Here is a 25,744-nt window from a genome sequence, read left to right on the forward strand (position 1 = left end):
GCACCCCACCCCCCTGCATCTCAGCCCCAAGAGTCATCTTGTGTGGTTTTCCTCTTGGTGTACCTCTTTTCTGTATTCGCAAGACACAGAGTGATCTCCATGGCCTGGGGATAATGTGCTCCTTGAGCTTCCCTGAAGCTTTCAGTCTTGCTCCTTACATTAAATGACTGCTACTGAATGTCATGGGGAACAGAGGCAGAGTGTTACCGGCCCCCAATCAATACAGCCACCCTGGCTTCATGTGTGAGAGGTGGGGATTGACTCTTATCAGTCTGAGGAACAACCGGCCTTATAAGCGATCACAGGGTAACACCAGCCTGTTCTTTTGCATTGTTCCCTCTTTTTCTAAAGGAAATGTAAAGGAAACCAAGGGGAATTTTTGACTGTGATTTCCAAGGCAAAGGTCACCGTTAATGGTTGGCTGTTTCCAGAGTGCTTGGGTTTCTGGTCAGTATGGATTTTTTTTTTTTTTTTTTTTTTTTTTAACTCATGAACAAAGGAGTTTGATATTGCCTTGAGAAGATTTCCCCAGCTGCTTCGATGAACAGATTGTTGTTTTAAGTTACACATTGGGTTTTGGAGTCCTTTCCACAGCTCTTTCAGATTTTGGTGACAATAAATAAGTGATTTGTGTCTAAAACAGAATAGTTCTGAAAATAGACTTGGTTGTAAAATTCTAAGGAAGGAGAGGGTGATAAGCTTCAGGGGTAGAAGAGTGTTAAGTGATTCTGGAACCTGCTAAAATGAGACAGCCTGGATCTTAAATTGGCCAGATGGGTGTTAAAGAGCTTTTTGCTTCCCGGGGTTGAGGGTGAAACTGCAAAGAAAGGGTGTTTCTCATTTCTTTCATTATTTATAATCCTGGCCTCCTCAACACTTGAAACTTGCAACACAAATATGCACTATAATAGGATGGGAAGGATGACTTGGTGCAGGACATTTATAATAACAGATGCAGTGCTGTACACATGTAACGTATTGGTATTATGAAATACATAAAAACAATTGTCCATAATTCAAAGGCCCGAGTAGGAGAGGCAGAAATATGCCTTATTATTTAATTTGAGCAGTCATTATTTTTAGCATGAGAATTTAACCAGAAGAAGTAGCAAATTTTATTGTGGACCTAACATCATAGAAAATAACAGTTTTCTTGATTTCAGGAGCTGCTGATTCAACATGCTAGTTTATGAGGCATTTTCTTAACACCTAGAGTTATATATGTCAGACTTAGATGAATTCTTTTTCTAGGATTAGAATGTTTAACTACTGACGTTAGATGTTTGGGACAAAAGTGATCTTGCTTTTTTATATTACAGAAAACTTCCTTGTAATTCTGTCAGGAATTGATTTGCTTAAGTCCAGGGTTCTGTTTTAAAAAAAAAGGACTGCTTTTTCTTAGTTTCCCTTCAAATCAGGTATATGTTAATTAGTTGCTCAAGAGAGAATTATTTTTATAGTTCTAGATAATTTGAACTGTGACTTTCTTTCACAAAATTATTTTATTTTTATTTTTAATTGTTATTGAATCAAAATTGATTTACATATTTTTGGGGTTCAACATTAAGATATGTTGATCAAATCAATATTACTAGCATATACATTGTTACAAATCGTAATTATTCTTTATACCCCTTGTCCAGTCTCTCCCTATTCCACTCTCCCTCCCCCTTCCCCCCTCTAATTGCCCTAGATTTCTTCTCTCTTTCTGAAAGAATAATGGTTACTCTGTTGATTTGTTGCCTAGATGATCTGTCCAATGCCGAGAAGTGTGTTCAGGTCCCCCAATATTATCATAGAGCAGATGCTTCTTCTGTCACTCTGAAATGGCTTTGTGGAGAGAGACATCCTCCTCTTTTCTTTCTCTCTGCTGGTGACTCTCCTAGTGTCAATGCACTCCAGTGGCTGGCAGACCATCTGTGTGGTGGTTCTAGCATCTAGTCACTTTTGCGGCAGCCATGGTTATTGTGGTGGCTGTGGTGGGCCACCCACATGGAGGTGATGTTTTTGGCATGCTACTTGGTGCTGGCAGTGTGCCTGGTTGTAGGGAGTGTCTGGTCCCCCAGCTCCATACCTCGAGTCCCCAGCGGGCCCCGAGGCACTGGCATGGTGTGCCTGGTTGTGGGAGGGGTGGGGGTCTGGTCCCCGGATCCATGCCTTGCTTCCCCGGGTGGGCCCCAAGGTGCTGGCGTGGTGAAAATGGCTTTTTAAATGATAAAGTGTAGTATGTGTTTTATATTACTTTGAAAATCAAATAAAAATAGCCATTTTAAAAAGTTAATATTTGTTCAATATAGAAAATGTGGAAAATACTAAGAAGTAGAGAGAAGATAAATCATAGATGATCCATCCCCCCAGAAACCACTGTTAATAATTTTGGTATATTTTATGGGTAATTTTCAGAGTTGATGGTATTTTTTAATAATTGGTAGTAATTCATAGATGAGGCTTTCTTTTTTTAAATGTCTTAAATTTCTGCATAAGCTGAAGGTGATTTTTGATAACTAAATCATGAAAGCAAAATGTTTTTTAATTGTAATTTTTTAAGTTTTAGTTTGAATATAAATGTTATTGCTAATTAAGATAACAAAGGCCAAAGATTTATTCTGCTGAGAAATTTATTGGGTCACCTTGAGATTTTCTGCAGGAATAGTGGATAGAACATTCTTGACTAAGTTAGACCACAGATCAGTAGCCACCCACTTTTCTTAAGATGCAAGCAACTAGTGAAAGTGTAATTTCATCTTTCTTGGATTCCATCAAGAGGAGGCACCAAGAATCAGTGAATTTGTTAAAAGTCAGGGAATTAGAAGCAAAGATCAACAAGAGTATGAAAAATTCACAAAGTGGATTACCCTCTCCTAATCAGGGGGTTGTTCTCTATTTTTAGAAAATGTACTACAGTAGGGCCGAGCCCGTGGCGCACTCGGGAGAGTGCAGCGCTGGGAGCGCGGCAAAGCTCCCGCCGCGGGTTCGGATCCTATATAGGAATGGCCGGTGCACTCACTGGCTGGGTGCTGGTCACGAAAAAGACAAAAAAAAAAAGAAAAAAGAAAATGTACTACAGTGAAATGTGCTACTATGAAATCCCTTTCCAGTATTCTACAGGATGGAGCTCTTGGCCCTGGGAGAGCCCATAAAGAACTTTGGGTGTTTTAGCAGATATGTTATTTCATCACAAAAACTCTCCTATTAGCAACGGCAAGGTTTGGGAAGAGTACTCTGTGAAATTATTATAAAAATGATTTCATCCCATTTGCATTTTACATGCCATTTGTCCACTCTAAAGCTTTCCCTCTGCAGCATGTCTTTACCCATTTTCCTCTCTGAATTCCAGTCTAACTGTGCTCTGGTTTTATTCTTCCCAGCTTAAGTGAGAGCTTTTTCATGGTGAAAGGAGCAGCTCTCTTCTTACAACAGGGAAACAGCCCTCAAGGCCAGCGGAGTCTTCAGCACCCCCACAAGCATGCAGGTGATGGCTCTAAGTTGTTACTCTTAAATTGGAACTTCTTTTCTGTACAACACTGGAAACTTTCATCATCAGTGGTGAGCAATTTGCTGGGTTTCAAGGCCAGAGAAATAGTGGAACACAAGTTTGTAATGACTAGTGCAAGTAGAGACTTAGGTGCTCTTTCCCTGAGCAGGCCATGCATATTTTTCCGGTGGCAGTGGGAGCTGGTGAACCTTTTAAACTATGTGTGTCTATGTGAGAGGTAAGGTGGTCAGCAGCGTCCTTTGGGATACAAAGATTTTCTATACGCAGTTGATTGTTAACTGCTTATTTAAAATTATAGTATGACTTTTTAACAAATGCAGCAAAATGCATTATAGCCAGATGTCCTCTTGAAAATAACCACTTGAGGTGGTATATACCTCGTCTGGGGATCCTATCATTTCTCTGAGCATTTGAAAAACTCTCATGTGGGGAATTTCTTTAATAAAGAGCCTTTGGCTTGCACTCTGACATAGTTATTGTGGTTAGAAGTCTTTATGCTGTAGTAGAGAGTCTGGTTTTTGGAACTAAACAGAAGTAGTACAGTGGGGATCAAACAGAGTGTTAAAACTTAGGTCCAAAAGCAAACAGATAAGAAATGCCTATAAAGTAGTAAGACTGGTTTATGTAGATGACTTGACCATGAAACTGAAGGCAGTTTGAAAAGAGGAATTCAAACAAGGTTTGCATGCAAGTGAATTTTTGTCATAGGTCAGTAGCCTCTCAGGGCACTTCTTGGGCAGGCAGTGCATGTCTGGATGTCTGAGCTGGGAAAGCCTTTACCTTTCAGAACAAGTGAAACCAACTAGCAGTTGGGGCCAGTTTTCTTGTCACCTGTGATCATCTTGTTTGTTTAACTTCAAGCCATCCAGCTTCATTTTAGATGTAAGTGCTTAGGTTAGAGTTTCATATCTTACAGTTTGTAGCCAACACCAAGACTCAGTCAGTATTTTCACATACTGATATTTATAGCCAAAAATTAGGTCTATCATAAGCTAAGAAAATAGCTGTCCTGCCCAAAGAGGCAGTGCGGTTTGTGGAAAGAATATTGCTTTGGAGCCAGACAGACTTGGCTTCAAATCACAGTTCTATGACTTACTGAGCAGTATTAGGTCAACTTCTGAGCCTCAGTTTGCTAATCTTTACAATGGGCATCAAACACTACTACTTCAGACTACTACTTCAGAAATTAAAACTCATGCATGTAACATACCCACCTTCTAGTAGGTGCCACATGTATGTACACACACACACACACACACACACACACACACACACAGCTATAATTATTACTACAGTGACTTTTAGTACAATAAAACTATAATCAAGTGGCTGGCTGGTTAGTTCAGTTGGTTAGAGCACAGCCTGTAACACCAAGGTCAAGGGTTCAGTCCCTCATACCGGCTAGCCACCAAAAAAATATATGCATAAATAAAATAAAATTAAAAATAATGATATAAACAGACCCTTCATTCTTGAATTTGCTTGTAGTTCTGCCCTGCTCAGAATTTAGTCATTGTTCACATCTTAACTGTAACACATACAACAAAGCGAGTGCCCAAGCATTGCTCACTAAGCATAAAATGTCTCCTTCCTCTCATTCAAAGAATATTTTCATACTGTGTGAGCTTGGGGAAGTAAGTGCAAAACCATTTTGTAAAAGAAAACTGAAGTAAAGCTGGCTCCTGTGTCTCTCAAATGCACACAAGAGTAGGAAGAAAGCTGGTTGACTCTTCTGCCCCTGAGGTCTGGAATGGATGATGAGCTCAGGAGGCAGATGGGCCGCTGGCTGTCCAGGGATGTTCAGTAAATGACCTTGGGGCAGGCACAAGCTAGACTTGACATTAGTTTCCTTTTTCCCTTTTCCCATCAAGTCCGCTGAATGAACCACAGTCCCCTCTGTCCTCACCAGAGCTGAGTGCAGTCAAGGGTTAATTCTGTCCATGTCAAAGCCATTCCATTTGTTTTAGCCAGTCCAGTCAATTTGAGGCCCTTTAGAGAGCCTGTACTTTCAGCTCATATTCTGTGATTTTTTTGTGTGTGTGGATGTCAGACTGCGGTTTGGATTTCTGTCTGTCAGCAGTTCCACATCTCAGCAGACAATCCCACTAACAGAAGTTTATCTGTGTGGAAAATGTCCCTTTCATTTAGGCATTTGTCAGACAAGGGCTTTGGGTCTGCTTTCATCTGTGAAGTGTGGTGACTTGGGGTGGATGGTGGGAGGGCCCAGGCCAGTGAAGACCCACCCATGGTGTTGTGTGGCGTTGGTGACACGACAGGTGGGGTGCTGCTTAGGTGGAGGAAAAGCAAGAGCTGTACATCCTTCTTTAATGTGAACTATTATCTTCAGATCATTCCTTATAGAAAGCAGTGTAGGGTGTTTCACACTGTGAAGTCCTATAACTGGAGAGAATAGTTAAGTGAATTTGTTAAAAGTCAGGGAGTTAGATCCATTTTTTGTTTTTTTAATTTTATTTATTGTAGGAAGAATACTTAGCATGAGATCTGCCCTTCTATGTAGTGGGGCAAGTTTCTAATGATCCGATTCCTCTGTGAGGCAAGAAGTACAGTTTGGAAATCCTATGTCATTCTGCCTTAAAATGAAAAAGATACTTTTGCAAAAGGAACCAGTGCGATGCTTTCTCTTGGAGGTTTGCATATGTAAGCAATATGAATCCTTCTGGGGTTCTAATAGTGATTCATAGGGTAATTTTTTAAAAAAAAGATAATTCTCTGTCTTGGGGGTGTTGCACAAAATTGAATTTGATACACATTTTCTGAGTTTTTCCCTGCACCTTCTTCTAGGTCCACATCTTTACAGATGAACCTTTGCTTCAGAAAGAAACCTGTGCAAACATTTTTAAAAAATGTATAAGCTTGGAAAAAAGCGCATTAGAATCATACCCGTTACTTCCTAATTATGCACCTCATTTAAGGCAGTCCCCTCCTCCTGGAACACACAGTCCTCCTTCAGCTGGGTTGTTTCTGCTTGGCTGTGAAAACTCGCTCACAGCCTTTAAGAAACTTTCCTTTCCTCACTCCAGCCCAGAGGTACTTCCTGTATTCTGGGGCAGCTCAAGGAAGTCTGAAAGCTATTTCTGATTTACTGCCTCTTTTAAATGGTGAAAGGAAAAAAAAAAGTAGATAATTTTTAGCAAGCAAAAAATAATGACAGATTGTTTTCTACTCAAATTATTTTTCTAGGCATCCAACATACAGCTGCTTTCTATAGAGTCACTTAAACATCCCCCCTCCGGATGTAGAAATAATATCTGACTCTCATGGAAGCTGCAGAAGAGTTTGAAGAGGTTAAAATGACGGACCTTTTTCTCTCACATTAACTCAGCAAATGCCTTCCTCCAGCCATGGCTGTAGTTTCTACCTCCCACCCTGCCAGTTAATGTTCGCTTGAATGACATTACATTTTTCTCTAGGCTTGTCTGTATTTTCCAAATTTTAAATTAAAAAAAAAAAATCCCATATCACAAATATTTTAGAAAATAAGAACAACTTTTAACAACATGACAGTAAGCTATGTATCACTTGTTGCCATCACTCAATATTCAGGAGCAGAGTAAGAAGTTGAGACTTTAAGTGTTTGTGATGTTTCTCCTGTGGTGCAAGTAGAGAAATTTTAACTTCTAAATCTTCCTCCAGACTCTCAAAATCAGTCTTCCAGAGGTTTCTTCCTGGAAAGTACATGGGCAGCCTTTTATTTTATTTTATTTTATTTTTATTTATTTATTTATTTTTTGTCTTTTTGTGATCGGCCGCACCGCGCTCAGCCAGTGAGCACACCGGCCATCCTTATATAGGATCTGAACCCACGGCGGGAGCACTGCTGCGCTCCCAGCGCTGCACACTCCCGAGTGCGCCACGGGGTCGGCCCTATCGGCAGCCTTTTAAAACTTCCTTTATTGGTCTGACAGGGGACCTGCCCCAGCATCTTCAAGTGATGATAAACCTCCTGCGTTGTGAAGACAGAATCAAGCTGGTAAGAAGAGACAAGAGTGGCAAGTTTTAGTTTTTAATTGTGAAACTGGGTGGGGAACCATTCATGAACAATAGGGGGAAAAGCTTTTACATTGTCATGGATTCTCCCAAATTGTTCACAAAAGCCAAAGCCAGGTTTGTTCCTCAGTACACCAGAGGGGCCAGGGGAGGGATGCATTGGGTCTCCACAGTGGTCTGCGCTCAGACCCCATTTGTGTGTGCACAGTGCACATTTTAGGTGCCTCCTCTGAGCCAGGCACTGTCCTTGGTGCTAGGGATATAAATGAGAACTGGCTCCTGCTCTCAAGAATGTCATCTTCATTCTTTAACTCACAGAGGGACAGGTAGAAAACTAAAGCTCCTGATCTTGGTTTGGCGAAGGGGGGAGGCACCACCTGGAAAGGTGGACCAGTGAGAGCATCTATGCCCTGTTCCAGGCCGTGCGCTTGGAGAGTGCCTGGACAGACCGGGTCCGGTACATGGTGGTGGTATATAGCAGCGGGCGCCAGGACACTGAAGAGAATATCCTGCTGGGAGTTGACTTCTCCAGTAAAGAAAGGTGAGTCTGATGGGATGGTGGTTCCCTTTTGGGAGGGAAACAAGAGTTGCTGCTAGAAAATGGTTTGCATGGTCCCATATCCACAGGAGATGGAGGGGGAGTGGCAGGGTGTTCCTTATAGAGGGCAGGGGCTAGCCGAGGTACTGGGAAGAGTAGGGCATGCTGTGTCTGCCCTTGTGTGCCAGGCACCTGCCAGATCCAGTCTCTGCTCTCAGGGAGCCCAGAGTCAACTGAGAGGATAGAAAAGTTACACTGTGCTTAGACATTTAACACTGGGTAATAGAGAGAGGGGCACCTTAGCCAGGAGTGCTTCCTGGAGGAGGTGGCATCAGTGGCGAGTGATAAAGACAAGCCAGAGTCAGCCAAGTGAAGCAGGGAGGACAGGCTTATACAGAACTATGTGCTTGTTAGGCTCCGTGTCAAGTGCCTGATCCAGTAGCGATATTCCATGGATTCCCAAGTACTTTTGGCAGGTCCTTGCTCAGAGGCTTTAAGAGAGGCTTAGAATTCCCCAATAACTGGAGGCCAAGTTAGTTATATCATAGACCCTATTATGTGTGTGAAATGAGGGTGAACGGCTTACCTTACATCTAGGAGAAATTAATCCATCTGAGATTATTGTAAAATGTGGATTTGCTAAAACTAGATTAAAGTAGACTCCCTGTATTCATCATTCACTAATCCGCTCATTCAATAAGCATGTAATGTATAATGTATTTGCGTTCTCCAGTGTGAGAGGCAATGGGATAGGCCCAGGTAAACAAAGAAGTGACAGTACACACAGTTCTTGGCCTCCAGAAGCCTACGAGCTCAGCATGGAAGACGCCATAACCAGCCCCGAGGGAGAGGCTCAGGGGTGCAGAGACTCTTGTGGGAAAGTGGAGGTGTGGGCTTAGAGAGCACATGCTGGAGGCTTCCTGGAGGGCGTGACACCTAAGCCGAGTTCCTGAAGTTCAAGTGGGCAGCAAGGCAAGCTCAGGGGCAGAGGTAGAGCAGGGAGCGTTTGAAGAGCATTTCAGGCAGAATCGATAGGAAAAAGAGTCACGGAGCCATAAAAGGCTTGGTGACTGTGCTGCCTTGTCTTGTTCCTTTGAGAGAGCTGCTGTGAGTCACATGCCCGTGACCAAGACTTTGTTGCTTGTTAGACATTAATGAATGAAAAGGGCAGGACATTTCTTTTATGACTCCTTCCTCCCCTGGTACATAACAGCATCGTGAGAAAATTTTCTGCAGCACACTTAGGGACAACAGAGTGTGAGTTGGCACCTGTGGCCTTGGGTGTAGAGGAGTGTACAGCACACCATGTCTTAGGAGGGGAGTTCTGAAGAGCTACTGGGAGACTAGGGCTTGTACGTTGTGTTGGGAGACCACCAGGCAGGTGCTGTCAGCAATGGTCAGAGCCCCATCTTTTTGGCCATTCTCCATATGGTTGTGAGTCAAAGAGGCATTTAGTGATTAACAGTGTTGCGGTTATAGTAGTTCTTCAAATGACAGTCCAGCCTTTCTGAGTCCTTTCAGGGACAGGAACTTCCCTCACCAAGTGTGGTCCAGTCCTATAACACTTTCTGATCCCCAACCGCAACCTGCCTCCTGTAGCCTGTACCCATCATTTCTACTCTAACTCCTGAAGCCTCGCAGAAATCCATCCCTTTTCCCAGTCATCTCTGTTGCTTAAGTTGCCAAGCACAGTACACTTAACAAAATGCCACCACGAACACCTCATTTAATGCTTAAATCCCCCTGCGGGGTAGGCAGCCCTAACTTGCGTTTTGCACACAAGGAATCAGAAGCTCAGGAGTCTGAAGTGATTACACCAGGGTCATCACAGTGAGTTGCTGAGCTGGGACTCAAACTTGGGGCCTTTACTATGGACCTGCTGAGTGAGGAGGCTCCGCTGGCTGCAGCTGTCTCCTGTACAGAGCCTTGCTTGTTCATCCATTCGCACGTTTATCATGTAAGGACTTGTTAGCTCTTTCCTTAGGCCAGCGCCCTGCCAGGTGCTGGGGCTGCATCAGTGTGCGCAACAGACCTGGCTCTGCTCCAGCAGAGCACAGTAAGAGGTCGTGGGCGCACATTAGACGCACACACATGCACTCCACGTTGATTCTTTACCAGCTGGGGCAGACAGGCCCATGCACCCGTTCCCCCCCACTCTGAAGTGCCCTTCCCTTACCCCTTCCCTCCCTGTGCCCCTCCTGGGCACCCCAGTGTTGTTTCTCAGGGGGGCCCCCCTCCCTTTGGTCCTCTTGCCTCCTCTGCATGCTCTGCCCCTAGGCCCGCATTTCTCTGCGCACTCTGAGCTGGAGCCACAGCCTGCTGCAGGCGTCACTCCCAAGGCCAGCACTGGTCTCCTGTGGTCGGAGAGAGGGGTCAAGAGGCTACAGAAGGCGAGTGACAGGGAGCAAGTACTAAGCAGGCCTTGCTGTTGTTGGGCCTGATGTAGCTGTTCTCCATGCCTGGGCATATGGGGTTGTGGGTATTAGTGTCCTGTGGCTCCTACACTGCCCGGCACCAGGCTCTCGTGTTCTCCCCTGGCTCAGAAACAAAGCTCTGGTCCTCACCAAATCTTTGGCTTGCTGAGGGCATGATACGTTTGCTTTTCTAAATTCCTGCCATGAGATTTTGTTTCCTTATTCCAGAAAAAGAGAAAGCAAGGTGAGCATTGCCCCCAAAGGGTGCCTTCATTGGGTTCTAGTGAGAGAGAGTCCAAGTGCGGTGTTAGAAAAGATAGTGCTGGAATGAGGGCGGGCTGTGGCAGGCTCAGGCGTTCCCCTTCAGAGTTTTCTATCTGCATATGTGACCTTGGGTGGCCTGAGCAGCCACACATTCCCAGGGCACCCTCTGATCCAAGCTTTCTGCATATCAGATTTGGGCTCCAAAGGGGCCCTTCTCGGCACTGACACAGTCTAGTAGCTATGAGAGCTCTGTGAGACTCAACATAAATTTTATTTTGCAGCTCTGGAAAGGAAATACTGTACAATTAGTCCATCAAGAATAGGTAGGACTGTAGGGTAGGACCTGAGATTTTGTTCAACCCAAAAGACTTAGTCTAATTTGATCTGAAGGGCTTGAAACTACCTTCGCCACAGATACAGAAGTAGAGGTTGGAAGAGAGCACCATGGTGGGTGAAGCTCTGGAGAAGGAGCTGGTGCACAAGCCCCAGAGCTCCCCGTCCGCACAGGCGCACAGCGAGCCCTAGACAGTACCCCCTGCAGGGGCTGCTAAGTGGTAGCAGAGATGTATGCCCAAGATTCCTGACGGTTGTCGGAGCTGGCCCTTGGCACAGTTACAGTAATTTGTCACAAACTTTTTTATGTGCCTAAAGAATTTTCTTAATAATTTGAAGAGACCCTGTGATAAAGCCCTTTCTTTCCCTGTTTTTCAGTGGCGCCAGTCTCTAAAGTTGATAAGTATCGTTTCACTGTTAGGATGGGCAAAATGAAACCAGATTAAGCTACAAACTGTAAAACTGTAGCTACACAAAAGATACAAAAACAGAGTCAGAAAGTGATCTCCAACAATGGTATGAGCACCTGTCCCTCCCCTGTCACCCGGGAACAGTCGAGGCTGGGGCTGGCTGCCCCTCCTGGCCTGTGTACCACAGAGTGCCATGGCCTTCCACCAGCAGGCGCCAGCCATCAGCGGTGTGGAGGTGTGGTCAGCTGGCCACTCCATATACCCCAGGAGCTTCTGCTGAGTATTTATGGAGTTGTGTCCACACCAAAATGGTTTAGTCACTTGGGACTTCCTCTAGCAGGGCCATTGGGACCCGTGTTTTCTAGAATGCAGTGAGTGGTCCCTACCCCAACAGTCTAAGAGCTTCACCCAGATGCCCAGCAGCCCGTCCTGGGTCAAGTGGTGGTTCCCTGTGAGCTGGGAAGCCTTGGCAGAAACAGAGGTAAGACTGTGTGGACGTGGGTGGACGCTGACTCCAGACATCTTGTCTTCCCCTGTGTAGTAAAAGCTGCACCATTGGGATGGTTCTCCGATTGTGGAGCGACACGAAAATCCACCTTGATGGCGACGGGTAAGGAGATGTCTTAAAAAGAGATTCTTTCTCTGTAGGCTTGAAACACCAGTTGGTTTGGGCATCGTTGGATAATCATTAGTAATAGAAGCATGTGTGTGACAGGATGGTTACGTTAGGAGAAATCATGTTGCCCTCCAGTGAGCCACAGCGGAAGAGTACCTTTTCGACCCTCTGTAAGGTTGTTTAGGTCATGAGGTATCAATGGAAGCCTGTTACAGGAGATCTGCTGCTATGTGAAGTTCAGGAACAGCAGTAAACTGACATCCATTTACCCTGACTTAGTAAGCGGATACTCATTAAGTGCCCTCCATGGAGCTGGTTCCTGAAAGTTCACAGATGAATGTGATCCAGCAGGAACTCACTGTCTGGGGGCTGCAGGGTGAGATATGCAGCTAACGGGTACAACATGTTTCAAGTGCTGTGTTTGGGGCTGCCAAGGAGGAGTTACCGAGTTCAGCCTGGGCAGGCAGATGGTGAAAGGCCATCCTGGTTCCTCATGCATTCACTCCCAAGGAAATGCGTGGCTCATGTTATACATGGAAAGAACAGAATAGGAAATTGTTTCTACACTGGGATTCCAAGCAGGTCAAAGTTACATTGCCTCATCGATAGGACTAGAAGGAAAAAATAAATATTTGACTTGTGGAAGTGGTGGGATTATTGGGATATTGTTCCTTTTTTAAAATTTTGTTTTCTATTAATACGTTTTCATGCAATTACAAAAAAAAAAGGTGGGTAAGTGGCGTAGGACATAGCAGATGGGCAGGGACAGCTGTGGGAGCATAAAGGAGATGCTGTCAAATACTCTTTGTCCTTGCCTCGTGCCCTTTGCCACACTTTCCAGTTTTTTGTAGAACTCTCATTGCCAGTTTAAAGACAGGTGTTCCTGGTTTGAGGGTGTATCTTTCTCTGCTTTTGCCCTTGTCTCTGATGCAGTGGGTTCTGTGATCCCTCATCAGATGGCAGGAGAGATCCCTGTTCTCAGCGTCCACGGTGGGCATGCTCCCTGTGTCTCAAAGTGATTTGATTAAAGAGGTCAGACTTCTCACCACGGATATTTTTCTTTTTGTTTTCATTCTCAGTGGATTCAGTGTGAGCACAGCAGGAAGGATGCATATATTTAAGCCTGTGTCTGTTCAGGCCATGTGGTAAGTGTGGTGTTAGGACTTATACTCCTTAGAAATGTTTTCCTAGCTGACCGCATGAACAGAAAAACCTCTTCTACTTAGAAGCTCAGATAGGGGTGTGAGTGTGTGTGTGTGTGTGTGTGTGTGTGTGTTGCAAAATATGCAGAACATAAAATTTACCATTTTAACCATCTCTTAAGTGTACAGTTCAGGGGCATTAAGTACGTTCACAGTGTTGTGCGGCCATCACCACCATCCATTTCTAGAAGTTTTTTATCCCAAACAAACTCTGTACCCATTAGACAATAACTTCCTCTTTTCCTTTCCCCTCAACCTCTGGTAACCTCTATTCTACTTTCTGTCTCTATAGATTTGCTTATTCTAGATCCCTCATGTAAGTGGAATGATACACTTGTCCTTCTGTGTCTGACTTCTTTCATTTAGCATAATAGTTTCCAGGTTCATCCATGATGTAGCAGGTATCAGAACTTCATTCCTTTTTTAAGGCCGAATAATATTCCATCATGTGTATATACCACATTGGTTTATCCATTTATCTGTTGATGGACATTTGGGTTGTTTCCACCTTTTAACTATTGAGAATAATACTGTGAACATTTGTGTACACGTATCTGCTTAAGTCCTTTCAATTGTTTTGGGTATGTATCTAGACATGATATTGCTGGATCATATGGTAATTCTGTGTTTAACTTTTTTTTCTTTTTTGTGACTGGCCAGTGCAGGGATGGAACCCTGGACCTTGGTGTTATCAGCAAGCACACTCTCACCACCTGAGCTAACCAGCCAGCCCCTCTATATTTAACTTTTTGAGGAGCTGCCAAATTGTTTTCCACAGTGGCTATATGATTTTACATTCCCACCAGCAAAGCACAAGAGTTTCAATTTCTCCATATCCTTGTCAAATCCTGTTTGTTCATTTTTTTTAAGAATCACCATCCTAATGGGTGTGAAGACGTATCTCATTGTGGTTTTGATTTGCATTTCCCTAACAACTATTAGCGTTGAACATTTTTCCATGTGTTTATTGGCCATTGGTACATCTTTGAAGAAATATCTATTCAAGTCCTTTGCCTGTTTTTAAGTAGGATTTTACTTTTATTGTTAAGATGCAATGTTACATATCTACAGCTGACAATATATCACTCCAGCATAAATTCACATGGTCATTGTACCTGGTACACAGTAGGTACTCAGTTTACTGAGAGAAGGGGACAGCACTCTGCTAGGCACTGAACATCTAGGGAGCCATAAAACGGACATAATTCTGTCCTCATGGCATTTAAAGTCTGTGGAGGTGCCTGAGTAGGGGTAAGGCTTCCCCTGGGCTACTCTGCTCTGCGGAGGAGGTAGCTGTGGGTAAAGGCTACACTGGGTGAAGGCGTCATGTCCATGGCTCCTCTGAACCTGGCTCATCTTACAGCCTTCCTCTTCCTTGGAAGATGGCACCAACTGCCCATGCAGCAAATTCAACCCAGTAGTCTCTCTCAAATAATCTGGAAAAAGCCCAGGCGAGCTGGTGACATCTCATAAGAAGAGTTCTGGCCAGTGTTTCCTCTGGGATAGTGAGAGTTATGCAGAAATTTCCCTATTCTACAGGCTTAAATTGCATTTCTTTTTTATGTCCTCTGTTACTCCATGCTGCAGTCAACTTAGGATCATTTTGGGGAAGATCATGATATAATTCTGGACAGTGAGCCAATAGCTGTCTCAGATGTTTCTTTATGTCCCCGAATAATTTGTTGTCTCTTTCTCTCCAGACAAGTAAAAAATAGGCCCACGTGTTTTTCCAAGAAGTTCGGAACCAGGACTAAGTTTAAATTTAGTTAACATTCAGCTCAAGTGTATCTCCTCAACCAGTCTAGAAACAGGACAGATATGTACAGTTGGGGAGTTGAAGTAGTTTGCAGTATTTTTTATGCCGCTGTTGAGCCGTTCTCTGCAACTCCCTGCATTCCAGGGTTTCACTTGTCCATCTTTCGTTGGTAACGAATTTACCCCATTCCCTGAGAAATTTTCACCCTGTATGTCTGTAAGAAGAAGTAAAGGAGGGTGATTAAATAAAGCATATACATTTTCTATGTTGTTTCTTCTGCTCCACTCTGCCCCAAACCTCTTTTTGAGTTAATTTCTATATTAAAATGAGTTTCTAGAACTCATTTCCTTAAGAAATCTAAACATCTAAGCTATTAGATTGTTGATGTGGGTGAGGTTAGAAATTTAATTATTTAGAATGCAGTCCAGTGTCTCTACTGCATATGAAAACTTTTCCTTCCAGCTGCTAGGCTTAATTGTGTTTCCTACGTTCATGGTTACCACGTCCTCAGAAGTAAATCTTAATGCTTTGGAGTTAATTGATGGAATGTAAAATAACATGGGAACCAACCTGATTGGGAGAGTTATGAAGTTGTTGTTCTTGGACTCCGTCGATGCATGTGTCAGAGACTAGCTCTGGGACCGGTAGGCCATGAGTTTCGGGTGTGGCTGCGTGTCCCCCACATGCCCTTATATGAAAGCATGGCTCCAGGAGGGGATCCTTTATGAGCTACTCTTTCCCTTTGGGGGAAGGAAAGACCCAGCACTTCCTGCACCTCCCCAGTCTTGACCCTGTCCCCTCCTCACCCCAGGTCTGCCCTGCAGGTGCTTCACAAGGCCTGCGAAGTGGCACGAAGGCACAACTACTTCCCCGGGGGCGTGGCTCTCATCTGGGCCACCTACTACGAGAGCTGTATCAGCTCCGAGCAGAGCTGCATCAATGAGTGGAATGCCATGCAGGACCTGGAGTCCACGCGGCCCGACTCCCCGGCACTGTTTGTGGACAAGTAAGTGTGGTGCCGCCTCCTGTGTGAGCCTCACCCACACGTACCCAGTGCCAGTGCCCAGTCTGCACAGGGTCACCCTCCTCTGGAGCTCTTTGATTGAGAATCACCCAGAAGTAGCACTTCAAGCAGGAGTTTCTTATCTTGGCCCTTGGGTAGTCTTTGGCTGCCCTTAAAAGTCAGACAAATTTGGTGCATACATTTCTGGGGAACAGGTTCATAACTTACATCAGATTTTCAAAGGAGTGTGTGGCCGTGTGTTTCACCAGCTCCTTGGCAGTGCTCCATGGTGTGGCCTTTCCTCTTCAGGTTGCCAAAGACTTAATTCCCAGAGCCTCTTCCTGTGCTCTTAGAAGAATTATGAATGTGGCCTCTGCTTCCTTGGGGCCCAAAACACAAGTGTTGAGCGCAGCCTGCCTTAGTAGCAGCAGCAGTGAAGCCTGTGTCACATGGCTACCCAACAGCACGTGTCCTGAGGCCACATCATTAAGTCTAGTTTGAGAAGAAACTATTCTCCCCTTCTCTCTTGGTTCGGACACCACTCTTCACAAAGAGTTGTGTCCCACCAGGACACTGCATCTTAAGGCGACTGTGGATGAGCTACAGTGTGTTCAGAGGGGAGTGGGGAAGCCACATTATGTGAGGCCTCAAAGAAACCGTGAGAAGGGTTCGGGAGAAATAGCAGTTGCCTTTGCGTATTTGAAGGGTTGTGATGGGGAGGAAGGGCTGTCCTTGTCTCTGTGTGTGGCCTCTAGAGGTAAAAGTAAGGCTACTGTGCACAGGTTACAGGGAAGCACAGAGATCTTAGTTCTGTGGAAGAAATAGAGTGGGAGCTGGCCACAGCTTGGCTGGGCTGCCTTAGGACGCAGTGAGGTCTTCACATCCAGACCTGTTCCAGCAGAGACTGAAGGGCCGGTGGTGTGGGGGTGCTACACTCCCAGCGTCCTGCCCTGAGGGTCTCTGACACTCTGCAGAACCTGAATGAGGAGTGAGTTTCCAAACTGTTGTCCGTCATCTCAATCTCTTCCCCACTCTACTGACTCATGTGGGAATTCTAGAGGTGGAGCAGGTTTTCCATGCAACTCTTCCTCCCCCTGAGAATGTGCACACCAGCAAGTGAACTCTGCGTGCCCAGGCCACAAAGTGCATGGTGTTTCTGTGACCTCTAACCTCAGGCTTCCTGTAGTTCTGTGCTTTCCTAAATAAATGTCATTTCTTTCCAGGCCAACTGAAGGGGAAATGACTGAGCGCCTCATCAAAGCCAAACTCCGAAGCATCATGATGAGCCAGGATCTAGAAAATGTGACCTCCAAAGAAGTAAGAGAGCTCTTCCGTTCTTAGCAGGCCAGAGGTCGTGTGCTGTTCACTTGTCCTGTTGCCAAAAGTGCAGTGGAAGCAGGCCTGGCCTCTGGTCATCTTTACCAGTCTGTTGACCAGCTCTCAGAGGCTGATTTCTGTCTTGTCTACAATGGCAGCAGGGCTCAGTGAAAAGAGGCCTTGGGGTCAGACTCTAGTTTGATTCCAGATCTGCTGCTTACCAGCCGAGAGACCTTGTGAAAATTTCTTGATCTTCTGAGCCTCACCTGTATGAACTCTGGTGAGAATTCCATGAGATCTGTAGATTGTACTAAGAAGCATTTATCTGTTAATGCCCTTTCCTCCTATCTTCTGCCCCACATTGCCTTGCGTTTTATGTGAGAGATAGCAAACAGTTCTCCACCTAATTCCAACTGACCAGCAAGCTGCAAATCCTGGACTGCCTTCTTGCTGCTTTTTAGTGCTTTCTTGGATCACTTTTTTTTCTCTTTTCCATTGCTTTTTGTTCAAGGAATTCAATGAATATTAAAAACAATTTAAACTAGGTGGATCTAAGAGGTTGAAATTGCCATTTAAAAAAGTCATATACAATCTTTTTATTAGATACATTTATGAAATCATATTGTGATACCTTCCCAAGCAAGATGAAAGTGATTTTAGATTCTCACTGTGATGTATTTGACATTTAATTGTAAAAGTGTAAGTGCTTTAAACTCAGTAGAAAAGTTCTCATGAAAATCAGATTTCATATTTGAAATAATAAATGTCCTCCAGTTGGCTTTACTTTTAGGTAGAGTAGCCTGCATTCCTGCCACCCACACATTGTGTGCTGTGTGTGTCTAAATGCTTTCTCTGAGGGGAAAAAAAAGAAACACCTTTTCTGGAAATAGCCACTGTTTGCGTTGTAACTTTTATGCTTTGGAGGTGGACAGCTGTTTTCTTTAACAAATTGCTTTTCCTGATATTTTCCACTCCACAGATCCGTAATGAATTAGAGAAACAGATGAACTGTAACTTGAAAGAATTCAAGGAATTCATAGACAATGAGATGCTACTTATCTTGGGACAGATGGACAAGCCCTCCCTTATCTTCGATCATCTTTATCTCGTAAGAGGCACAGCCGATGGCAGTATCTGGTTTGGGGAACATAAATCAGACCTTGATTGTTTGGAGCTTGCAGCAAGTCAGAGAGGAAAAGCAGGCAAAAAGCTTGAGTTACTGGAACCTCCATCCTGACTCTGATGGGACCTCCCCTCTTTGACCCCCTTCTCTGCCTGCAGCCTAAGGTCTGCTCTGGAGCCAGATGTGTGCGATGGGGCTCCCAGCTGAGCTGCGGGGAGTTGTTTGGAAGCTATTTGGCATAGTCACCTGGCAAGTGTTTTCAGACTCTCTCTACCCTTTGTCTTCAGTCGCTAAAAGGCCCCATCCAGTTACCTCCAAATGGTTTGTGGGCTAGAAGTCCCCAGTTACTAAAGGACACATACTTACCAGGCCCCAGAATTATGCCTAGGCATCCTGAGACATGAATAAAAACAGGGAGGATCACACAACTAAAACAAGTTTCCCCTCTGAGCTTGTGCAGACAGCTTCTCTGATGCCCTGCTCCCAGAGCCCACTGGAAGAATCTGCCCTGGTCATGCAACTGTGGGTGGGTTGTCCTGATTCTCTGCACCTCTATCTCTTGCTCAGATTGTCTTAATGCCGTAAGTCTCCATAGAAGGCAACTGGCAAGTTTTCAAAGTCAGAGACTACAGAGAAAGGCACGTTACTAAAATTAGAGTGGCCGTGTGGTATAATGAATATCAGACCCACCAGGGCCCAAGTTCCCACTCCTCAGCCTCATCAGCCATGTGACAGGGAGCAAGTCACTTTGCTTCTCTTTTCCCTTCATTCTGTATCCTCTGATTATGAGGATTAAATAAAATACATTTAAACACCGAGTACAGTTTCTGTAGGTGCTAATATGTAGTAACCATTGTTAAAGGAGACACTGCTTCCTGGGGAAGCTGAGGGAAGGGTGTTTGCTGCTGAAGACATGAATGACTTTGTTTTCTACCTGTAGGAAGTAAATAAGAGTTCTCCAAATGTATATGTAGTGATAGATAGACATTTTTAATGTATTTATATATCTGTGTCTATCCATATATGTATATATTTATACATTAAAATGTATGTAAGCGTGTGGATTGCAATGAAAGATATCTGGGAAGCACTGGGCACTTATTGTCTCCCTGGGAAATCGATTGACTTCCCTGGTGAGAATGAACACAAGCCATCCTGGTCCTGGCTTTCTCCACTAGGGGGTGGTCACAGCAAGATGACACTCACAAGCTTCAGTGGAGTTGCGTTATTCTTTCGGTGTGGTTTGGTGCTCTATGTCACTTTTTCCATGAGAGATACTGAAGGAATTTTTATGTTTGAACCTCTCCCTCAAATATGAAACTTCAGCAAGCACCCCCACATTGCCAGCTTGATCAGGGCCCTGCAGCCCTGGGTCCTGAGGGTCTGCCCTTTTGGGAACTGGGGAAAGGAAGTTAATACAGAGACTAGGACAGGTTCTTTTGCTCTTTGTGACTCTCTTGTTTGCATTTCCTACGAGTGAAGTGATCATTTTTTGTTTTTTTCTCTGTTCCACGTTCTTCGAATTGCTCAGGAATGAAGGGTTTGTTTCTTAATGATGCCATTTTAAAAAGCATTAAAATAAAACATGTTGTAGAAAGTCTGGAAATACAAATAAGTCTGTAGAAGAAGTGGTTATTCCCAATCTCACAAATCCAGAGGTGGTCACTGTTAACATTTTGGTATATTTTTTCCCCCATATTTTTTTATTTTTTTAATGCTTCTTAAAAAAAGAGAGAGAGAAAGGAAAGGATCATACTGTTTATGTTTTTATAGGTATGTATCCTGCTTTCTTTTTAAAAATTTTTTCCTTATGTGGTGTTTCCCTGCATCATTAAATATTCTCCGAAAGAATGAGTTATTTTAGTGACTCCATCGTAAGGATCCATCATCATTTATTTTACTACTTTCTTCCCATTGAGCCTTTAGGTTGTCTCCGTCCTTTTGTTATAAATAACCATAAATATCTTCATACCTAAATCTCTATGAATTCTGATTATTTCCTCAGGACAGATTTTTGTAACTGGAATTACTGGGCCAGAGGGTGGGGACTTTTAAATATTGCCAAAATACTTCCCAGAAAAGGTAGAGGGATTCCTGCTTTAACTAGTGTGTGGTGAACATGCCCTTCCCTGAGTGGGAGGTCATAGGTCTCTGGCTATGGGACCATGGCAGAATCTTAAGAAAGGAAGCCGTGAAATGGGGAGCGGGTTTTCCTGGACTCACTCTTTCCCTAAAGCCAAGGGGCCCATGAGCACGGTCCGTCTTCTGCCTTCCCTGTCGCACACGTCGATGATACTGTAAATACCTCGGGAACCTACTTTTATATCAGCCTCTCAGTTCTCTGAGGCCAAGGACCCATGCAATAAGGCCTCACCATCAGGGCTAGGATAAACCATGCATCCCGTAAACAGCTCTGAGGCCGACATGTGACACTCACGGGGGTTTGTGTGATCTGTCCCCCAGGGCTCTGAATGGAATGCATCCAATCTGGAGGAACTGCAGGGCTCAGGGTGAGTCTGCTCCCCTTGTCTTCCCCTGTCCTTTCAGGCAGCCCAGAAACCCTCCGCTGTGCCATCGAGGTTCAGACCTTGGGCTGCCTACCTTTTGTTGCCTGAACCCTGGTCTCTGAAGTGGCTGGGGGGCTGATTTGCATAGCTAAACAGATGTGCTTCAAAATGCCACGTCCTGAATAATTCATGGGTTTTAGATATTGCTGGAGTCTTGTGTGATTGTGTGTGTCAGGGGGAAGGTTTCTAAATCACACTCACATGGGATAGAGCAGCCTGAGTGCTGACAAGGTTTGGAGGCCCCTCCCACCACCGGTTGCTGAGACTCCTAGCATGGACACAGAGATCCAATGGCCGATTTGCCAGTCAGCAACCCTGATCCCTGGACCACTCCTGGCTCTGTCTGAGGCTATACTTTGGGGCATGGTGGGAATCTTGCAACTAAATACTCAGTGTTGGCCAGAAACATATGCCTGTCTTAGTATCAGAAGTGCTCAGTAGCAGGAATGAAAAATGTTTAAAGCTAGACCTTCAAGAACAGATGTCTGGACTCTTTTATTTATTTATTTATTTTGACAACATAGCCACAAAATCACCATTCTGTGGATCTGACATAATGGCATTCTTGAATTACTAAATTTAAAAATCAAGACTAAACAAATCTCAAAATACATCTTTAGAGCTACTGGTTAAGATGTGTTCTTTCAAAAGAAAGTATTCTTACAATGTAGGGTGGTACTCTCTGTGCTTTCCATCTTGCTGGAATAAATAAAATGACTTTTAAAGGTATTTTTTAAAGCATAGATAAATATTCTCTTATGGAACCTATTTGAGATGTTTTCTAACTCCTGAAATTATTTTGTTCTTTCAGAAATAAAAGTACTTACTAAGTGTAGAGAACTACAGAATCTGGGTTAGCCGAACTTCTCAAATATTTATTTATATTTTGCCTTGTTTCAGAATGGATTTAAGGCAGTTCTGCTTTTTAACTGTTTAAGTGTGGAGACTCTTTTTTTTAATCCTCTGTATACTCATAATAGTTATGAATTTTGAAACTTTAAGGAGCTTAGATATGTATTTAAGTAATACTTATATTTACTTTCCAGAATTAACATTGCTTAGCAGTGCTTTGAACTGAGTTATCTTTTTTATACTGCTTTCTAAATAAAGAAATTTGGTTTTTTAGTATAAATATTGGGCAGTTAGGAAGTATTTTTTTAAAATTACCATTATAAAAAACAAAGGTTCCACCACAAACATATATCCTTTATTAATGTATATTTAATTTTTTTTCTTGGCCAGTGTTTTGTATTTTCTCATTCTGATTCTCCAAATTTGTTTTTTATTTTTTTCTCATTGCAGGGTTGACTACATTTTAAATGTCACTAGAGAAATAGATAATTTTTTCCCTGGCTTATTTGCATATCATAACATCCGAGTCTACGATGAAGAGACAACAGACCTTCTAGCCCACTGGAACGAAGCATATCATTTTATAAACAAAGCAAAGTAAGTGGGCAGGGAGGAAGAAACCAACTGCTGGGGAAATCAATGACAGTCAGAGACTCAGAAGCCAGCTGGCTTGAGGAAGCTTGGATGTCTGATGGACCTTTGTTTTCAGCTGCAGGACCCCAAGCACCAAAGGGTTATTGGGCTTCACCAGGTAGAGGCCCTGATGAGCTTGTTCCTGCCCCCCATATCTGTGATTGTGACATTTGACCTCAGTTTTTGACATCGGTACTGATTCCAGAGAAAGGTGCAGTACCAAGTGGACACTCTTGGGAGCTGTGCCCCTGTAGAGTTGCTGAGCTGGGGGAGAGCTGGCATGTTCATCAGCTTAGACCTCCTTTGGATTCTCAGAGAATCCAGCCTGTCTTCTCTCCCCGACTTAGTGCGATTTTCCTGTTAGCATAGACCAGCACAGACCACCAGAGGGTGTAGCCAGCCCCACTTCCCTGAGTGGTGGGTTGGTTTCACCCATCTTTTGTCCTCACTTTATTCTCCTGCAGAACAACTCCATCTTATTGAAGTCGAGAACAGAAAGAGAGAATCCTCCCAGATGCTATCCGGAGAAACACCCTTCTCTGCTTTGTAACCCTCCAGGTCAAAGCTACATAAAGTGTCCTTAACCAGATTTTAGTTTTCTTGTGCTCCCAGGGGACAGACTCAGGGCTCCCTTGATGAAGACTTCAAGACCAGCAGCCAAAAAAAATCGCAGATTTGGGGAGGAATTTTAAGCATGGAGTATAGGAAACTCGAGCCTCCTCCCACCTGGTGGGTCTCCCTTCTGTACAAATAAAGTTTCACAGGTACTGCCTTCACCAGTCAACATTCTTGAACAAACGATACTTAGAGAAACACTGTCCCCGGCCTGGCCTTCTCTGGTAAATCAGCCACGCCTGGGCCAATTCTGTCTCCTTGCAAGTAACAGCTCGGCCCCATCTTCTTCCCTGGCTTCTTTCTCCCTCAGCCGAGTTGGCTGTGGTGTTGTCCTGCTCTTGCGCCCTGGCCCTCCTATCTGACGAGTACCTCTCTCTCTCCCCAGGGCCACGCAGCTTCAGTCCAGTGACCTCATTTTTCTACAGTAACTCATTCACTGGCTCCATCAGCTGTAGCTGCTGAGTAGCTTTTGCAGAAATCCCTTTAGCTGCCCAGCCGCTTCCCAGGAAAGGGGTTTTGGTCCCTAGCCTATCCCACTGATGTGGAAAGATTCCCACTTTGTCCCTAAAGGCAGCTGAATTTTGGAGTTCTCCCTGCAAAACTTGGCTAAACAGGGACAGATTTATCTTGATTTCCCATTATGTGCTAATTGATTTTACAGCAAAGTTATTTCCTTTAGAGGGTGTGTGGACATATGCTCCGCTTTTAAAGTTAGGAACATAGGAGGATTTAGGCAATGAGATAACTTCAGGGTTTAAAAAAAAATCAGGTGGGTAAAAGCCTTGAGAATGAAGCTATTGAAACATTTTAACTCTTTCTCCTCTCCACCCCCACTCTTTCAGGAGGAACCATTCCAAGTGCCTGGTGCATTGCAAAATGGGTGTCAGTCGCTCTGCTTCCACGGTCATAGCCTATGCCATGAAGGAATTTGGCTGGCCTCTGGAAAAAGCATATAACTACGTGAAGCAAAAGCGCAGCATTGCACGACCCAATGCGGGCTTTATGAGGCAGCTGTCTGAGTATGAAGGCATCTTGGATGCAAGGTGGGTGCCTGCCCAGAAAGAAGGGCTGGCAGACGGAGCTGGAGAGCCCCACAGCCAGGCATCCAAGCGTGCTCCCATTTGGCCTGGCAGTGGCTTCCGCAGCTAAAATTCTGCCTCTCGGGGGGAGCCGGTTTGAGGAAAACAACTATTGTTTGGGCTTTGATTAGTAGTTTCCAGGAGGGATCTGTTTTGATTTTGTTGGCACACACACAAAGCTTGTTTTCCTGCTGCAGGGAACGGTGCCTAACTTCTAATCCAAGGCAAGACCTCATGTGTGATATGGGCATGTGTATATCCCGTGTCCTGAGCATCTGCTTTGTGCAGAGCCTGGTGCACAGGCTTCGCTGCAGGGCAGGTCCCAGGACTGCAGAGACAAACCTACCAGTCTACCACTTATGAGCTGGACAATTTAGGGCAAGTTCATCAGTCTCCATGAGCCTCATTTTCCTCCTCTGAGTTAAGAATTAGTGCCTATGTGAGTGTGGGTATTCATGATGCAAGTGCTATGGAAAACAGTATGATTAAAATTAAAAATAGAATTACCCCCCAAAATTAAAAATAGAATTACCATATGATCCAGAAATTCCACTCTGGCTATATACCCAAAAGAACTGAAAGCAGAGTCTTCAGGAGATATTTGCACACTCATGTTCACAGCAGCTCTATTCACAATAGCCAAAAGGTGGAAGCAACCCAAGCGTCCATCGATGGATGAATGGACAAACAAAATGTGGCATATTCATACAATGGAATATTGTTCAGCCTTAAAAAGGAAGAAAATTCTGACATGTGCTACAACGTGGATGAAGCTTGAAGACACTGCTAAGTGAAATAAGCCAGCCACAAAAGAACAAATACTGTACGATTCCACTTATATGAGGTACCTAGACTAGTGAAATTCATACAGTCAGAAAGTTGAATTATGGTCGCCAGGCTACAGGGAGGGGGCACCGAGGAGTTATTGTTTAATTAGTACAGAGTCTCAGTTTTGCAAAATGAAGAGAGTTCTGGAGACAGATGGTGGTGATGGTTGTATGACTTTATGAATGTAGTTAATAATATACCACTGAATCGTGAAGATGGCAAATTTTATGATATGTGTATTTTTTCACAATAAAAAAATTGAGCTTAAAAAGAATGCCCATCTGATAGGACTCTTGTGACATTCGAATGAGTACCGTACACATTTACCTTTACAGATTCTTTGCCAGACCTGGCTCATAGTAAATACTCAATAAATGTAGCTTCTTTTAAAATCTCTAACTCCCACCCCAAAAAGGTCTGCAAAGTACAGGCTATCCCCCTTTTGGTGGGGGGTGGGGGGTAGAGATAGGGAACCAACACTGAAAGGTTAGTTTGTCTCATATCCCACAGCCAGCGGACGGCAGAGGGGAGATACACACCTCTGTCTTTCAGCCTCCGAGGTGGGGGGCGCTCCATGCATGGATGCCTGAGATTATCCAGCCTCCCTCACTCGGAGTGGTGCAGAGTCCTCCAGTGACCCCAGGCAGATCCCCATTGTGACTCCAGAATCCCAGGCTTCATAATCAGAAG

The 25,744-nt window shown here is 44.2% G+C and overlaps 1 protein-coding gene across 2 annotated transcripts in view; it reads left to right on the plus strand.

Moving 5' to 3' along the window:
- The window catches only part of SSH1 (slingshot protein phosphatase 1), a 59,832-nt gene that overhangs the window by 23,013 nt on the left and 11,075 nt on the right, over positions 1-25,744 (plus strand). For both annotated transcript variants that reach the window (XM_063086023.1, XM_063086024.1), the window contains exons 3-13: positions 3,369-3,472; positions 7,423-7,487; positions 7,924-8,045; positions 12,005-12,073; positions 13,159-13,224; positions 15,849-16,043; positions 17,264-17,357; positions 18,337-18,465; positions 20,944-20,990; positions 22,350-22,496; positions 23,990-24,190. In XM_063086023.1, the coding sequence (XP_062942093.1) occupies positions 3,369-3,472; positions 7,423-7,487; positions 7,924-8,045; positions 12,005-12,073; positions 13,159-13,224; positions 15,849-16,043; positions 17,264-17,357; positions 18,337-18,465; positions 20,944-20,990; positions 22,350-22,496; positions 23,990-24,190 (1,239 nt within the window). The remainder of the gene's footprint in view (positions 1-3,368; positions 3,473-7,422; positions 7,488-7,923; positions 8,046-12,004; positions 12,074-13,158; positions 13,225-15,848; positions 16,044-17,263; positions 17,358-18,336; positions 18,466-20,943; positions 20,991-22,349; positions 22,497-23,989; positions 24,191-25,744) is intronic.

This window comes from Cynocephalus volans, chromosome 2 (assembly GCF_027409185.1).
Source record: "Cynocephalus volans isolate mCynVol1 chromosome 2, mCynVol1.pri, whole genome shotgun sequence".
Lineage (NCBI taxonomy): Eukaryota > Metazoa > Chordata > Mammalia > Dermoptera > Cynocephalidae > Cynocephalus > Cynocephalus volans.